Source organism: Zalophus californianus, chromosome 15 (assembly GCF_009762305.2).
Source record: "Zalophus californianus isolate mZalCal1 chromosome 15, mZalCal1.pri.v2, whole genome shotgun sequence".
NCBI lineage: Eukaryota > Metazoa > Chordata > Mammalia > Carnivora > Otariidae > Zalophus > Zalophus californianus.
Genome location: NC_045609.1, coordinates 16,912,657 through 16,930,511, shown reverse-complemented (window position 1 = coordinate 16,930,511; position 17,855 = coordinate 16,912,657). Strand labels below are relative to the sequence as shown.

The following is a 17,855-nucleotide window of genomic DNA, read 5'->3' as shown; positions in this document are numbered from 1 at the left end:
CGAATAGGGGTGGGGGGGTGGCTGGGACCTGGGATGTCCATATGTAAGCATCTGAGGGTCCTACTGATGAGGGATAGAACTACCATGGGAGGAGAGGGCTCTATTTGCCTTCTGGTCCTGGGTTCTGCAAACATCAGGAGCAGACCTGTCAGACTCAACCAGTTAGCGGAATGCTCCTTACCTCTGTCCAGCTTTGGGGTCCAGACAGGAGAGTGTAGGTCAATCAACATTTGTTAACTGTTGCTGGAGGAATAAGCAACTATTTAGGGCCCATGAGTCAGTAGTGGTCTCTGCATACATGAGGAATGGGGGCACGCGGGATCCGCCCCAGCCCCTCACCTACATGCACCAGCCTTGCTGGTGAAGGGCAAACTGTGTGCTGTTCACCCCTAATTTGCCTTTTCAACACACGATATCTTTTTAGGCCCAACTGTCCCAGGCCTTAAATGGGGTTTCCGATAAGGCGAAAGAAGCAAAGGAGTTTCTGGTCCAGCTGAAGAACATCCTGCAGCAGATCCAGGTGAGCAGAGTGCCAGCCCCAGGAGGGCAGTTAGTGTAGGATGCAGATGAGAAGTGGCAAGAGGGAAGGGACAGTCCTGTGGCGAGCATTTTGTAGAAGGTTTATTGTCCTACTGCATAGCCTCAGACGCAGGGAATCAGTGCATCAAAATATCAATGCATCATTTACTAAATCCATCTGTGTACCGAGCACCCATGCTGTGTCCCATACTGAGCCCAACACAGATCAAGAAGGCCCAGTCTCTGGCCTCAGGAGCTGTCTGCAGGGGAGAGTGCACACACATGTGCTCTATATGAATGTGCATGCGTGGAGGACTGGTTCACAGAGATGATGAACCCGGAAGGGACACACAGTCACGTTCTGGGTCACCGGGGGTGAGAGCTTCCACACAGGCCACAGCACGGGGTCAGAATCCTTGCTGATCTCAGAGACCTCGAAGGATTCTGTTTTAAGACCGAGACAGATCCTACAGCAAGAGCACCGTATTTTGTTTTCCTGTCTTCTGATTACAAAAAAGCAAAAGTATATATTGTAGAAATTTTGGAAAGTAGAGAATAGACAGGACTAAGAAAAAGTTCGATATCTCTCCACCTTAGGTGACCGCTTCACCATTTTGACATGTTCCTCCATGATTTAGACACACGTGTGCATGCACACAGTGTGGGATTGGGCTGTACACAACTTGTAAGCCCCCCCCTTTCTTCCCTTTCCCAGTCTTTCATGAGCATTTTCCATGATATTAAAAACTCCCAATGAACAAGGTTTGAATGACAATGGGTATTCCACCATAGAGATGTGCCAAGACTCATGGTACCCCTCCCCTGACTCATATTCACATTGTTTCCAATGTGATAATGTTACAGATGACTCGGCCAAGAACTTCTCTGAAATACTTCTCTGTGTCTAGCCCTGGCCAGATTTCAGCATGTCTTCTCCCTAAAGTTCTCTGCCTCCCCCAGGAAAACGGACTGGACTATGAAGCCTGCCTGGTTGCTCAGTGTGATGCGCTGGTCGACGCTTTAACTCGGCAGAAAGCCAAGCTGCTCACCAAGGTCACCAAAGAGAGGGAGCACAAGCTGAAGGTAGGTACCTGGGTGATGACACTCTGGTCCTCATCACAGCCTCCACACCGCACATGGGGTGGAGCACACAGTAGGCACCGGGTCAATATGAGCTGAGTGAGAGAATGGATGAATGAATGAATGAATGAATGAGGTGAAGAAGGGATGAGCAAGCTGCCCCTGCACCTGCTCACACTCACGTGACTTTCCCCAAAGCTATGCTCTCCCTACAAAGCTGCAGTAAGATGCCCAGACTCCTGCTCAGGTCAGAAGTACTGTCTCCCATCTTCTCTGAGGTCCTGTTTTCTGTCTAAGGAATTCTGCCTCTGACCTTGCAGAGCAGAAGTGACCAGTGTTGGTGGCGAGGCCACACTCTGCTGAGGTCGCCAACTCAGTCCACTTCTTCAGGCCCTCTCTAGTATCTCATGCCCTCAAATGAGCAATAATAATATGACCAATGTCCACCGTGGGAAGGGGAGAGTTTCCCCTCACAGGACACTGGGCTCCTGGTCCAGGCAGTTGCCACGAACACTCTGCATTGACGGAAGACTGCGTCATTGTCTTGGGGGTTCAACCTATTTTATAGACATTTCCCAAGTGAATTAGGAAATAATACGTTCAAGGAAAGAAGGAATGAGTGCTGGGGATGGTCCGTGGCTTTCAAGTGAAGCAGCAGAACCCATCCATGACAGGTGAGAAGTAAGACAAGGAGTTGGTCACTGGTCCCGTGGAGAGTTTCAGACTGTGCACTTTCTCTGCTATCCAGAGTTTAGGAACAGAGTTCGTTCTGTCAGGCATTGGGCCCACTTGTTGGGAAGTGGGCCCATTTATTCCCCAGGAGAGACGGCCCATGGAGCTCAGAAGCAGAACAGCCAGAGGAGAAGGTGCAAGGTGGTCGCCTCTCTCAGGGCTTTCTCCGTGCGAATTCTCCAACTCCCACTATAGCCCAGCTGCTCTTCCTCTGATGAGAAGGTCAATGGGGGTTCTTTTCATCTCAGATGGTTTGGGACCAGATCAATCACTGCACATTGAAGCTGCGCCAGTCAACGGGGCTGATGGAGTACTGCCTGGAGGTGATCAAGGAGAATGACCCCTCCGGGTTCCTACAGGTAAGCCTGCGCTCGGGGGACAGAGACAGGCTTGGCTTCCCACCTCCAAGTCCCCAAACTAGGCGAAGTTTTAGGACAGTCCCTTCCAGGGAATTGAGTAGATATTCCTTTGCTCAGAGAATTCCAGAAGACCTACATTCTCCTCTTGGCTCTGACTCTCACTAGCTGTGACCCTGGTTCTGTGTCCTTGTTACAAGAGGGAGTCAAATGTCATAATTTCTAGGGCCAAAATGTCATGCGTTTATGCTTCGACTTCCAGAGACTCAACATTTTTCCCACAAATGGGAGAGGACGGTCTTTGCCAGACAAACTGGAAAGACTGTGGTGGAGGAAGTGAGTTAGCAGAATCCACACGGCCCATTACCTCCATGTGCAGAGTCCTGCAGACGTAGACAGATGGCCACTGCCCGCAGAGCCCGAGCAGCCTTGCTAGGGCATCCCTCCAATAGCGGGGCTGACTCAGGGCCACGAGCCGCTCTCAAGAACATGACAGTGATTCAGATGGTGGTGCGGTCCTCCATCTGTGGGGAAGATGATGAATCTCCTTGACTAGTCCCCAAGAAGGGTACACAGGATCATGGCTCCCTGGGGACACGTGCAAGTGTCGGAATGAGCAGAGGAGAACAGAGCTGGGGGCGTGATGGGGAGTTTGGAGCAGAGCAACTTGGAGGGAACACACTGTGGAGAGCGAGCTTCAAAACTCTGGGGCTATAGAAAGCACTTCCTTCAGACCCTGGGACAAACCACTGGTGTGTTTCACTTTGCAAAGGACTAGATCTAGCAAAAGCAGTATAATGAAGACTGCTTTTGCGTATTTAAAAAAGAATCATTTGCTTCACAAAATGGTTTGGCCTGATATTTTTGAACAGCAACTTCTTCTTCACATTTAGATGATTGCTCTTTTAAAATATGATTCCAACGATACAGCGCATTTTTATTTGCTCAGTGTCGTGCTGGCAGGGATCATATCTTCTCTGCCGCGGCTTGAGAGCACGTGGCTAGCACAGCTCCCCCTCCCCTCCCCCTCCCCAGCCACAGACACCAAGCCCCTCCTCCTTCCCCACCACTTGCTGCATGAATTTTCCTTTGCAAATCAAAACCCTGAACTCTGTGCTCCCCTTTAAGATCTCGGACGCTCTGATCAAGCGTGTCCAGGTGTCTCAGGAGCAGTGGGTCAAAGGCGCCCTGGAGCCGAAAGTGTCTGCGGAGTTTGATCTGACCTTGGACAGCGAGCCACTGCTGCAGGCCATCCACCAGCTGGACTTCATCCAGATGAAATGTAGGGGTGAGCCGTGGTTGGCCCAGTTCAGTCTGTGCTTCTTTCAGAAGAGGCATCCACTCTGAGGGGGCAGCTCAGGGTCATTGTAAAACAGAGCAAGAGGGGAGAGATGCCAAAGTCACAGACCCGGGTTCAAGTCCCAGCTCAGCCACCCACTAGCTGGGTGGCCCAGGGCGGGTAGCACCCCAGTCTGAGCCTGAGTTTTCCCATTTGTAAAAGAGGATTAGTTGTTTATTCAGACACTTAGTGAGTGTCTGCCGTGTGTCAGGCACTCTTCTAGGTGCAGGACACAGCTTTGAACAAGTCAACAAACTCTCCCACAAGATCGAGCTAATATTCTAGAAAAGGAAATAGCACACAAATATATCATATAATGTCCAATGGAGGCTTTTTGGGAAAGGGGGATATTCTGAGGTGAGGATGAGGAGAGAGAATGCAATATAGGGGAAGAATATTCCAGGTGGCAGAGGGGTGGCAAATGCAAAGACCCTGAGGCAGGAATCCATTTTCTGGATTCCAAGAAGAGCAAGAAGGTCAGAGGTGAGAGTAGAATGAACAAAATGGAGGGTGCTAGGAGGTGGGGGAGAGCCATGGGAGACACAGGCTAAGGGTCAAGTAAAGTTGCATGCCTTGCACCAGGTTACAAAATTAGCAAGTGCTTGGCCAGAACCAGAGTCTATTCGAAAGTCTCTCTCTCCAGAGGCATCAAGGGTACATTCTGGAGTGGGAATACAGCTGTTTGGTTTTTTAAAACCAAAATAGCAAAGGACAGAGTGCCACACCTATGGAATCTATGAGTGGCCAGTTGGAGCTGGGCCATAGGCCACAAAACATGTGGCCAGTTTTCCACTAAAGATGAAACAAGTGTCTTGCACATCTGTGTGCTCACTCCCACACTTGGTTTGCACCTCAGGCGAGGTTTGGAAACGCCACCTGCCCTAGGTGTGAATGAGACATGGTACTGAGGAGCAAGGGAAGTCCGGTAGATAGGGAGATGTGACAGAAGAAGGGGTGGTTCTGGAAAGGGGGAGTGTGAAAGAAGGAGGCTTGGAGCCGCTCCCAAGGCTTGATGCTGCTCTGGGTGGGATTGGGTGGTGGATTCACAGAGGAAGTGGGAGAAGCAACAACAGAGCCTAGGACAGAGAGAGGACCCTTACGTGCTTGTAAACTGAGGCCCGGGGAGTTGGCTCTGCTCAGCCAGTCCTGAGACCAAGTCTGTAGACAAGACAGGGCTGCACCCAGCTGAACCATCAGGTGCGTTTTGGAAGTCAGCCCTAATGACTGGAGCCAAACTGAACTCCATAGTGTTTAGGAATCCGATGTTGCGATTTTCCCTTCAACAATTGTCAGTGTGGACTGGATTTATCTCTACAATCTCTTGAGCCCGAAAAAAGCTAGAATATAAAACCTTTTTCCCCGATCTCGCCATGATAGAACTTAGGATACATTTGATTCACATCCCTGATTCCGAGGGTTGGCTGTGGATACTCTAAGATTGCCTCTCCTTCCCGGATCTGGTTCCCTGGGCCGTTAAGGTGCTTCCGGCCAAAGGTTTAAATGTGTCTTTGAATTCTGCATGCCCCCCACCCCAATAGCTCCTTCCCAAGCCTCGGTATAAGCCACAGAGAGGGTCCACACAGGCCCGTGCGGGGACACACAGCAGACCCCAGCTCTGTGGGAATCCCTAGTGGGTCTGAGACTCAAAACTAGGGATTCTCAGTGGGCAGATGGGGAAAAGGACAGCCCTTCCTTAGGGCTCCAGATACAGAGGTGCAGGGACATCTGCCATGTCTCTCCCATCCCCCAACCCCAGATTCCAGGACACGCTGGAAGTGCACGGTCGCCTGTCACCCGTGCTTGCCTTCGCCCCTGCCTGCCTTGAGAGGGAGACTCCTGGGGCTGCGAGAGGCTGGGAGTGACCACAGGTGGCCACCGTTCCTTCTGGGGGCTGGGGGCCACTGCCAGGGGGGAGGAAAGTCCACACAGGTATTCCGGGGCCCTGCGAGGGGTTGGGGCACTGAACTAGCGGTTCCTGTCACAGTGCCGCCCAGCCCCCTGCTGCAGCTGGAGAAGTGCTGTACCCACAACAACAGTGTCACGCTGGCCTGGAGGATGCCACCCTTCACCCACAGCCCCGTGGACGGCTACATCCTGGAGCTGGATGACGGCGACGGGGGCCAGTTCCGGGTGAGGCCCTCCTGATTGCTTTGGGGGGTCCTAACGCCGAGGCTTCCAGACTAGTCCATGGGGCTGCCCTCAGCTCCAATGCTGCCCCCAAAGGGCACTGGCCCCAGAACAGAGGGCTGGTGGGTCTGGACCCTTGGAAGATGGGGCTGCTCTACCAAGGGCTAGGTCCGGGCAGAGGTGGCAGCCACAGAGAAAATTTAGGACAGCTCCCCTGTGAAGACTGACACAGGTCTGAGGCCGAGGAAGAGCTCAGAGAAGTTGCCACCTGCATGGATCAACTTCCCAATTCACCCCACCAGTGTAGTCACGGCTATTCTTCCACATCCTTCCTCCCAGATATGCCCGCTCACACAGGTCCCCACTCCCTCAACGCTCTGTCGCTTCCTGCTCTGCCCGAGTCACTGATGGTTCTACCTGGCAAGGTGCTCTGCCTGTGAAGACAGACACTTGGTAAATGGTGGTTGGGTTGGGATGACCTTCTACACTCATGTTTCCAGTGATGAAATATCGTGGCGACAATAAAGGCTCTTAGGGAGCCAGAAATGGTCTTCGACTCCCCCATCTGGTAGAGACCCCAACCCAGACCCCCCTAATAGAACTCTACCTTGAGATTTCACACAGTGAAGCTCAGGTCACTGTCAAGTTGCTTTGTGGGCAGGAACACCAAGGAGAACAAACTCTGGGTCTTCTGAGAGTTCCTCCTTTCCCTTCCTGAGGAGACTAAGACACACTGGAACAAACCACGGCCACCATAACAATTGTGACATTCCCTGGGGACCTGCACCATCTAACAAATCTTGCCAAAGACCAATGTTTCTTTTGTTTCTCTCAAAGGGATTTATGCATATGTTGTTTCATTTTTTTTGTTTGTTTGTTTGAAAGATATCCTACAGGAACGTAAGACTTGGGGAAAGAACCCTTAGGAATTGTTGGGTCCCGTGTGAATATGGGCATTTTAGGGAAGAGACGAGTTGGGGTCGGGTCAGCACGGAAGGGCAGATCACTCACTGGGTTCAGAACCTCAGGTGTTCTGGCTGTGCAAAGGAGCTAAGACCAGAAAGAACTCTGGGACCGGAAACCAGGAAAAGAGCCCCTGTTTCTGAAATGGGAAGAGAAGACTGTTTTAGGATGTGCAAAGAAGCAGCCACAGAATTCAAATACAGATGGCCTCTCCCCTTTGAGACACTACCACTAACAAAAGCTAGACACAGGGGCTAGAATTTATGAGGAGCTGCACGTTATAGTGGGAAGAGTGTTGGCTTTGAATGCAGGTGGGCCTGGATTTGAACCCTGGCTTCCAAATTGGTTCACTCTGATCCTGGGCAGGTTTCCAACCTTCTCCAGGTCTCCTGGTATATAAAATACAAAAAAACAAACAAACAAAAAAAAAAAAACCCCACAACATTCAGGGATCATGTGAGAATTAAAATGGCTTGTCCAATGCCTGGCACATAGCTGCTATTATTAATAACTTGGAATAACAAATGAAGAGCCAAGCCCCTAAACAACCAGATAGGAAAGATGTTTTAGACAGAGTAGAAACAGTGGCATAGGAGGAGGGCCAGGCTCTGCATTTGGGGAAGTTAAGAGGACAAAGATAAGTTTGAAGTGAATGGAGAAGAAAATAAATCCCTACTAAAAGATTTTTGGGGACTCATGCAGAAATGTCTCACCCTCTCAGAAGGCTGTGAGCAAAGCAGTTCTGGGGGACGAGGGCCAAGGAGTGGAAGACGCCAACCTCAGGGGTGGCAGAAGATGGGGAGGGGGTGGAGTGTCCCTCTCCATCCAAATCAACTTGACCCCACCTGTGCTTGGCCACACTTCTACCCATCACGTGTGCTGACCCTTCTTCTAAAAATATTGGTGATTTTGTTTAGTTAGATGCTTAGCTCACATTTCCTAGCTTACATTCCCACTAAAACCCAGCAAACTTCTCTTGCTCCAACCAAGAAGGAAGTGGGGGTTTCTGTACTTCCAGCCCCTTGGGAAGTCCTGTTTGACCAGCTGACCTCAACGGAGGCAGGACATTCTCAGGAGGCATGCTAGCTGGCTGCAGACCCGCCATCCCTCCCTGCCTCCCTAGGACCCCGTCACACCTCCCATCTGCACAGGCAGATGGACTGGCCAGCCAGTGGTCGGACTTTGTGCCCGACTTGGACCTGGTCTGTGGCCCTGCAGCCACTCATCCAAATTCCCCTGATTCAAGAGCTCTATTGAGGTGCTAGCTCTTTGAATGTCAACATGTTGCCAAGAGAAAATTTCCAGCTAACAGAGGCACCTCCTGAGCACTCTTGGCTGTCTTTTAGGAAGTGTATGTTGGCAAAGAGACCTTGTGCACCATCGACGGTCTGCATTTCAACAGCACCTACAATGCCAGGGTCAAGGCTTTCAACTCCTCCGGCGTCGGGCCTTACAGTAAAACCGTCGTCCTGCAGACTTCTGACGGTGAGCACTGGGGGCTCAGGGGAAGACCAGATTCAGGCACTGTGGACGAGCTTCTGAAGGAGGATGGGAGGGAACGCTCAGCTGCGTAGGACAGAGGAGTGGCGGGATGGAGGGAATGCGGCAGCGGTGAAGTGTATACTTTTTCTTCCCAGCCTCTCCCTGCCCTGCTCACCGTGGCCCCTTGCCTGCACCTCCCTCCCCACAAGCCACCAAAAAGAGAGCCAGTTCTTCACCCCATTTGCTGGACTGAGAAGGGAAATGGGCATCTGAGAGGCTCAGGGAGACCCAGGGGCTGAGAATGGGTAGGACGGTCCTGGAGAAAAGGCCACTGGTCCTTGGGTATGACCTTCCTCACAGCAAGAAACGATCCCTCGAATATCTAGTGCAAGAGCCCAGATCTGATGGTTTACACACCTAGCTGCAACCTTTCAGGTTTCTGGCAACAAGAGCACGTCAGCGTTCGTGGGATTTTGGTCATCTGAGTCCTTAGCAGGGAGTGATGATATAAATAAAGAACATGTTCCAAAAAGCATCTGCCCTGCTAACCCAGACATGCCCCAGCCTTGGCTGCAGCGTCCCGGGATGACGCCGATCCTGTTTATTGTCATCGTGTATCTTAGCACATCCGCTGGGCGCCCTGAGGAAAATGTGACACACCTGGTTAGTCTCCCAAGGATGGAGGGGAGAAAGGGCAGGAGCAGATGCTCTTGTCAAGGGCACAACTGGGGATGCTTTACTGAAAATGGTGCAACCTGCAGGCTCATTTTAGAAAGCACGAAGAGTTCACCAGCTCTCTGCCCGCAGGGGCCCCCTGCCCTGGAGAACAGCAGTTCTTGCCCTGTGCATTGTGGTCATAATTTCAGAGTAAGCACCTCACTTCCCACAACCTGAGGGATTGGAGAACAGAGGAGGCCACTCAATGGGCTGCGAAACAGGAGGATAAAGCTTGGTGACTTTGGTCACATCACTTCACCCCCCCCCCCCGCCCACTAGGTGGGGCCATGGATATCTACTTCCTCTTTAACTCTCAGCAGTGTATGGAACGTAAGGGAAGGGTGTCGGAGACCAAGACTCCATAAAATGCATTTAGATTTGGGGCTCTGAGGCCCGAATGTCTGCATTCCTTGGCGAGGTTGGGTTCCTGGGATTGAGAACCTGGATGAACACAGATCCAAGAGTGTGTGTGTGTGTGTGTGTGTGTGTGTGTGTGCGCACGCATGTACATGGGAACACGTGTTGTGCCTGGGTGTGAATCACACAGGAAAGAACATTCGATGCTGGATGCCAAGTTTCTGATAGATGCAAATAAGTCTTTCTCCCAGGCCAGGTTAGAGACTGCTAGCCAATTCCATCCCTGACTCTGGTTCCTTCCTTTCCAGTGGCCTGGTTCACCTTTGACCCCAACTCTGGGCACAGGGACATCATTTTATCCAATGACAACCAGACGGCCACCTGCAGCAGCTATGACGACCGGGTGGTGCTGGGCACGGCGGCTTTCTCCAAGGGCGTGCACTACTGGGAGTTGCACGTGGATCGGTATGACAACCACCCAGACCCCGCCTTTGGGGTGGCCAGGGCCAGCGTGGTCAAGGACATGATGCTGGGCAAGGATGACAAGGCCTGGGCCATGTACGTGGACAACAACCGCAGCTGGTTCATGCACTGCAACTCTCACACCAACAGGTGCGCCATCGCGGGCTGTTTGGGACCGAGGACCCTGTGGGGACCGTGTCCCCGCGGCCATTCCCAAGCTCAGGCATCAGGAGCAGGGGGAGGTGTTGCAGCTACTTGGGTGTCCAGTGTCCAGGCAGAAGTGAGTGTTTGCCTGCAGAGCCTGCTGCAGAGACTAGAGCAGCCCCAGGGCACTGCCTTGACAGGACACTCCGCAGGCCCCACGACCCCAGGCCATCGGCTGTCGTTTCCTTCCCAGTTCTGCTCCCCTTTCATTTCCGCACTGGCAGCCGGGCCCGAGTCCCCCCACGGCCGGTGCCCTCACGGCTGTGACCAGGTCTCTACAGAGGGAGCAGGTGCCATTGTCCAGGCACTGGACCTACCCGGCCCCTGAGCGGGGCACAAACCACAGAGGGGCCCAATCCAGACCCACCAGCTCCGTCTCTACTCGCTTAAACCAAAAGGGGCCCAGATACGCTTCCCATGGGAGGAATAACGGGGAGCATTTATTGAGCTTACTTCGCGCCGGACGCTGTCTGAAGCACCTGATTTACGTGATCTCATTCAGGCCTCACAACAGTACTAAAGTCATTTTACAGAGTATATGAAGGGCTTAGGTTAAACAAGTGTCCCAAGTCACAGGGCCACCTCGCGGCGCTGTCAGGACTTAGCTCAGGGTCCCGCCACCGCTTCTGTGTGGGGTTGCGGGGCGGGTGAAAGCCCCGGGTAGGGCGCTGCGGAGGGGAGCCCCGAGCGGACCCTGGGCGCAGGCAGCGCTTGGGTGGAAAGCAGGTGTGTGCGCCCCGGACCGGTCTCTACCGCCACCCGGCGGTCGGTGTCTGAACAGCCCCAGGGGCCGGGCTCTAGTTCCTTTTCCCCACCTGCAGGATCCGGCCCCCCGGGGGTCCAAGGACACCCCCGGGGAATCCTGCCCTCTTGGGAAGCGCTTTTCCGGTCAGCGCCCGAATTTTCCTCACGCCCTTCCTCACGCCCTTGCTCTCTGGCCGGCCATCAGCCTGCAGCTGATGAGCTCGGGCCTCGTCTGGAAAAGGGTAAAAACGGTTTTCTTGTCAGAGTGGAGCAGCTGGAGGGGAGGCGGAGACCTCAGCCCTCAGCTAAGGGAAGGGAGTCTGAAGGACCCCCTTCCAACATGGCGAGGAGGCAGGTGGGCCAGGGCCCCGCAGCACAGTGCCTCTCGCTGATGCTTCTCGCGGGGCCGTTGTGAATCCCCACCACCGCCAAATGTGGGGTCAGGGACCGTTTATTGAGAGCTTCACAACTCAGCCCCAAGGCTCCACTGTTGGCGACTCAGATGCGGGGACTTGATTCCAGGTTCAGCATCTGTCCCCCGCCGTGCACGGCCTTTCAAGAGTCCCTGGGAGGTTTCTGAGATGAGCTGAAGGCCGGTGGACCTTTTGAAATCTCCCAAAGACCGGGCCGTCTGCCCCTTTGTGGATCTCAACATCCTCACTGGTTAAAGCTGTCAAGGGTGCCAAGTTAGTTCCTTTCCTTGGCAGGTAAAGGAGCCTTCCCTACCCACGCTCCCCGCTCCAGGTTTTCAGGTGGGACCCGCTCATCAAAACCCTAAAACTCCCTGGGGGTCCTGGTCTCAGGGACTGTGTGAGGATAAAAGGGACTGACTGAGTAAGCCGGTTCCCTCAGGGTAAGGAAGCACACGCGAAGGGGAAGGCCTTGCTGTGTGGCCCTTAACCGGTGAGTGCGCTTCAAGACAAGTCTCATAGCCCAGAAGAATAGCTGCCTGTGTGGCCGCGGGGGCTGTGTGTGGGTGAGGATATTCCTAGCATCCTTTACGTGACTCTTCTGAGCCATCACCTACGTCCCGAGCTAGGTGTGCTGATGGGGCTTCCTGGGGCTTCTCTTCCCAGGACGGAAGGCGGCGTGTGCAAGGGGGCCACTGTTGGGGTGCTCCTGGACCTGAATAAGCACACTCTGACCTTCTTCATCAATGGGCAGCAGCAGGGCCCCACAGCCTTCAGCCACGTGGACGGGGTCTTCATGCCGGCCCTCAGCCTCAACCGCAACGTGCAGGTACTGCGTACCCTCCAGGCAGGAGCCCCTCTGGCGGCTCCCCTCGGGGTTCGGGGGCTTCCGAAGTGCACTTGGGCAATGTGGGCTATAAGGAAGCTGACTGTTGCTACCCACCACCAGCCCACCTTCCCTGGAGATGGTCTCTCCGGCACGATCAAGTCTTAGGTATTCACTTGAAATAAGCAGAGGCTCTACGGTGGCAGCTTGTGGAGACACAGTGGGAGGGAGGGGGGAAGGGACTGGAGTGGGGAAGCAGGTTGGGGTTCCATTTTCTGGGCAAGGTGCAATGGAGGCACTCGGTGAGCAGTTGGGAGGAAATCAGTGCGCCCCCTGCCCGGCTTGAGCCGATGGCCAGGTGTGGGCTGGGGCCTTCCAGGCGTGGCTCTCCCCTGAGAGGAGAAACACAGCGGAGGGCTGGGAGAGACCAGTCCTAGGGGCTGTGAGTCTCCTTCTGCTTCCTCTCACCCTCCTCTGCGCCCTCTGGCTCCCATATGAAGCGGGCAGGAAAGATGTCCTGTTAGATCTCAGGGCTGGGCCGTCCTGGGGGAGGGCTGAGGAGGCCCCAGAAGGACAGAGACAAAATGGGAGCCCATGAGGGTGTGAGGGAGGAGGGAGAGTAATGTGGAGGCAGCACCCTTGGTTTCTAGCAAAGCCCTCCCCCCTCTGGGAGTCCTGCTCTGTGGTGCCCACTGGCTCTGAATATTGAACAGGTCTGCATCAATCACTAATGGATTGATTTGTACCTCCACTCATTCACAGAAGGGCTTTGAGGCAGCCTGAAATATGGGCTGTCCTCCCACAAGGGTAATAGAACAGGTGCCAGAAAGGAACGGGGCGGCGGGGGGCCTGGAAAGAAAGCAGAAACAAATATACAACCGCGAGAACCGTATACCTGCTGCAACAGAGCATCAGCCTCGTCCGGGCTCCTGGCCGCTAGGACAAAGTGGGCGATGCGGGCACAGACCAGCTCCTCAGGGCAGACTCGTGGACACTGCATGAGTGATACTGAGCCACACAGTAAACAGCACAGCACACAACACAGTGGGCCCCTATCTGTGGCGACCCACTGTTCTACGGGAGCCCTCGGGGTTCTCGCGGTGGCATCCCCCACCCTCACTCACCCTGTCTTCTTTTCCAGGTCACTCTGCACACAGGACTGGAAGTGCCAACAAACCTGGGGCGGCCCAAGCTGTCGGGCCACTAGCCTCCCAGCTCTAGCTGCTCACTGGAATCTGGGAAAAGCGCCCCTCACTATGTTCCAAGAACCCATGAGGGTAAGGACGATGATGTCGTGGGTGCAGCCCCAGCAGCCACTGAGTATCTTAGAGACAAGTTTTCTTTGGGAGATGCAGAACAGGTCTGCAAGCCATGCTTGTTGAGGCAACTGGTTAGACTGGCCACTTGTGAAAGTGACCACTGGTCGGTGGTGAACATGGGTGTGTGTGTCCCCTTCATTCCTCTTGGACATTGCAAATACTCCCGAAGAAGGACCTTTCTCAAGGGAGTGAGAAAGCACCCGGGTTTTCTGATGATGCTTCCTGCCACCTGTTTTTAAATCTTGTCTTTTGGGCGGCTGGGGGAGCACAAGGAAGGCAGGCTGACATCCTGAGAGGAGGCAGGAAGACACTTTGGAACCCCATGCCCCAGGGGTTGACCCTTGGCCAGGACATCACTCAGTCCCAAGGCTGCAGGGTCCCATCTTCGCCAGGAAATGTTATCCTTTTGCTTCTTGGTCCTCGAGTCTCCACTATGTTATGCCCTTGCAAACCTAATCCAAGGTCGATAGAAATGGGCATTAATTTTGACCTTCACCACTCCCGCCGAACTGTTGAGAACCTTTTAAAATGGTTTCCTTTGGTCCTTCATTAATCAACCAGTCTGTCTGTGTCTTTCTCTCTCTCTGTCTCTCTCTTGCACACACACACACACACACACACACACACACACACACACACACACACACACGATAGTCTGCTGAAATTCATTCACTCAGTTCTTAGTTCTTCAACACAAAGAAAACGCTAACATTGGAATGACAGTGTGAGGAGTCTTCACCTGGTGGCTCTTTCTGGAACTGCAAGCCTGTCTCAGGTGCTCTCTTCCAGGCTGGGCCCCTCCCAGACTCACAGAGCCCAAGGTGGGAGGCCCTGGGGAAGCCGCTTAGGCCCTTGCTTGGAGACCCACCCTACCGTCTCCTGAAAGCAGGAGGCGGCCCCAAGGGCAGGGGTGGTTCTGCCCTGGAGGGGGGGGAGTCGGGGGGGGCAGGTCCTTGGAAGAAGGCAGGAAACAGCAATATCAGCATATTCCTAGCCCCCCAGTCTCCCAGAGGGAGCTTGGGTGTGCGGAGTCCGAGAGGCCCAGAGGTGGGGCCTCCTTGCTGGGAACGCAGACCTCCTCCCTGGAGGATCTGCTCCCCGGAGATGCTCACCAGTCATTTGCGTCTCTCAGAAAGCTCACTTTCAGGGCTCTGAGCCCGGAGCCTGCCTTGCTCCTGTTCCCAGAGCACTTTGCCGGCCTCTCCCTCTTTTCCTCCTTGTCACCTGCCACCTCCACTTTCCATCTGGTAGTGAACCGTTCTCTCTCCTTTTTAAAAGAATATATTTTATCAAGCATTTTATTTTGTCCACTTGCTGGATCGGAGTTTTATAAAACTTAGCCCGTAAACCGGCAGCAACTGTGTTGACTCGGTTCTACCTGCTTGTTCAGACGCTGCCCTTGCTTTGCTGTGTAGACCCTGCCCCCTAGCAGCAGATCCGACAATCCTACCTCAGAGCCTGCGCCCTTGGACCGCAAGGCTGCCTTGTCCCCGCCTTGTGGGCAGGTGTGACCGGCTAGGCGTCTTCAGGAGCTGCTTGGTGCTGTCTAAGCCTCCGTGCCCCGCTCCCGGCAGCCACCTGCCAGGGGAGCTGAGGTCTCGCCTCTTCGTTCTCCGCCGGCCTCGTGGTTCCTTGGGTGCACGGAGGCGCTCCTCATCCAGTCCCAGAGCTCTGCCAGATCCCTGCCGCCGGGGACGGCCCTCCCGGACCCCAGGCTGCCACCCGTCCTCCGGCAGCTGCCTCTCTCCTCTTTGCTTCCACTTGCCTTTGGTGTCACTCCTTAGCCAGCTCCAGGTGGACTCAGCTGGGAAGGTGGGGAGGACTCCTGGAGACTGGAGGACACAGACGAGCCACGGCCTTCTGGGGGCTGATGAAACGTGGCCGGCGGGTCCAGACCCATCTCGGCTGTGGGAGAAGGACCGGCGCGCTGGGAGTGACACCAGGAGTGAGTGTGGCTGGGAAGGCGGTGGTGGCTTTCTGCAGTGGGTTCCGGATGAGAGGCCAGGGAGCCTCCAGAATCCCCCAAGCTGGCCCTGGCTCTGCCTCGTTGGAGAGGAGCTGCTCAAGATCAGCCGGACCGGGTGCCACCCTCAGGACAGCCAGCACCTGGGTCGGAGGGAGATGGGAACAGGGACCAGCGGACGTCCCACAATGGCGGGGCGGTCTCTTTAGGAAATGAAAGGTAATTTTCCAGAGGGAAGCTTCCAGAACTTCCCGCACTTCTGCAGTGGTCTGCAGCCCCAGGAGGCCCCGTGAGGGCCGGGAGCAAGCACCTTGGTACCTTTGCCAGTCCTCCAGGAGCCCAGCAGCAATACGGCCGATGCCGGGCCCTGTGTCAGGCTGTCCTGCGGCCCCCTCTCCTGTCCTCAGCACAAAACACCTTTCAGGGACAAGAATGGACCGCAGAGAGAAGGCAGGTCCGTGCCACACACCTGTGTTTTTGAGAGATCAGCAAAACGAAGGAGGAATCATCAATAGCTCATGGCTTTATGTCACCCTCCCAGGAAGCCCCTGGGATTTGGAGGAGAGGCGACGGGGCATGGGTTTCTTATCTGCCATCGAATTCCCTGTCCCTTCACAGCGAACGTGGTGGCATATTTGTACATAAAATTATATCACGACGATGCTTTTGCTGGGCTGGCCGAGGAATAACTGTTTGTCTATTGAGCAGTTTCAGTGAGAAAGGAATTCAAAGTAACTGAAAATGTCACGTTCCATTGCATTGTAAATAATGCCTCCTTAATGTTCTGCGGTCTGTTCTCTGCTAGTGAGCAGGTCTGGTCAACGTGTACGCCTTTCCTTTTAGAATGAATCCTTTTTAAAAACGTCCACTAGCAACTCACTGCATAGCACCCTAGCTCCTAATTCAAAGCAAGATAAGATATCACACACAGCCCTGCTTCCCCCTCTCTGTCCTGTTTGGGAAAATAATGATTCTAATTAAAGTGGACATCAGTAATCCTGACCCACAAAATAACTGACCTAAAAGCTGTAACACTGTATATAGTTCTAGGCTGAGTCTTCAGCCCTGTGTGAACGCCCTCGTTGTGACAGCACCCTCAGGCGCCCCGTGGCCCGCTGAGAGGAAGGAGGATGGGGAGTGAGCCCGGGGATGGGAACAGGCCCATCCTCCGTGCTCTTGGCGCCTGGGGAATGCCCCACCCTTCTCTGCCCACCAGAGCACTCTCAGGAAAGGATGAGAATGCAGCTTCTGTGTGTCCTTCTTCCGGGGCTCTTTGCATTTTAGCCTTAATTCTGATTGCAGGTGAAAGGCTCGGTCCCCCGTGAAGGCGTGTTTCAGCAGAAGGGTGGACAGCTCTTACACAAAGCTGTTGCTGGTCCGTCCGTGGCCACCTGCTCATGGTGAGATAGTGAGGGTAGGGAAGAGCCCTGGGGGGGACTCGGCATGTGAATGCTGGAAAACACCATCACAAGGCCCACAGATGATGCCAGGTTCCTCAACTTCAGCTTTATTGACATTTTGGGGTGGGTAATTCTCTTACTGTTGTGGGCTGTCCTGTGCTCTGGAGGATGGTTAGCAGCATCCTTCTCCTGCACCCACAGGAGGCCGGTAGCAACCCCCAAGTTAGCTGCAACGACTCAGTGTCTACAGACATCGCCAAGTGTCCCCCTGGGGGACACCCTGGGCTGAGAACCACTAGGTTATGCTGGTGGTTTGTCATGGGTCCATACGCAGTGTGCTATGCGGGGCGTCCGTCTCAGTGTTAGATGGAAAGCCCGTATCATAGGCTTCAGGCCTTCATCTTCACACCCCAGGCCAGGGTTTTCCATGGGCCTGCAGCCTTCTGCCGGCTGGGTAAGGTAGGGGAAGATGGGGTGAACCAGAAGAAGCCAAGCTGTCAGGTCTCACTCGGAATCTCCTGCAGATGCCCCCCACGCCACACCCCCATTCCTAGAAGGCAAAACTTGTTACCTTCTTTTTCCTTGGCCACTTTTGACTGGAAGCAACAGGAACTTCTTAATGGATTTGAGGCCTTTATCTGGTTTTTAAAAATGGAATCGGTTCTCCTTAGAAGGTATTTAAGGTCTATGCTGATTCCGGGAAATCTCCACTTTTGTTTGGCAAGTAAGCCAGTAACTGTGTTCTCTGATCACATTCCTTGGCAGTTCCTCCTTGGTGAGAACAGGATCCTGGTGGCTTTAACTTTCAACGGACTGTAAAATAGGCAAGACGAAGTTTGGGGTAGGATGTGTTGA

At 54.0% G+C, this 17,855-nt stretch overlaps 1 protein-coding gene across 2 annotated transcripts in view; it reads left to right on the top strand.

The window, feature by feature from the left end:
- The window catches only part of TRIM67 (tripartite motif containing 67), a 45,701-nt gene extending 32,135 nt beyond the window's left edge, over positions 1-13,566 (top strand). For both annotated transcript variants that reach the window (XM_027596674.2, XM_027596673.2), the window contains 9 exons: positions 425-520; positions 1,480-1,602; positions 2,580-2,690; positions 3,816-3,975; positions 6,011-6,156; positions 8,463-8,601; positions 9,981-10,284; positions 12,159-12,321; positions 13,460-13,566. In XM_027596674.2, the coding sequence (XP_027452475.1) occupies positions 425-520; positions 1,480-1,602; positions 2,580-2,690; positions 3,816-3,975; positions 6,011-6,156; positions 8,463-8,601; positions 9,981-10,284; positions 12,159-12,321; positions 13,460-13,525 (1,308 nt within the window). In that variant the 3' untranslated portion in view covers positions 13,526-13,566. The remainder of the gene's footprint in view (positions 1-424; positions 521-1,479; positions 1,603-2,579; positions 2,691-3,815; positions 3,976-6,010; positions 6,157-8,462; positions 8,602-9,980; positions 10,285-12,158; positions 12,322-13,459) is intronic.
- The last annotated feature ends 4,289 nt before the right edge of the window (positions 13,567-17,855 follow it).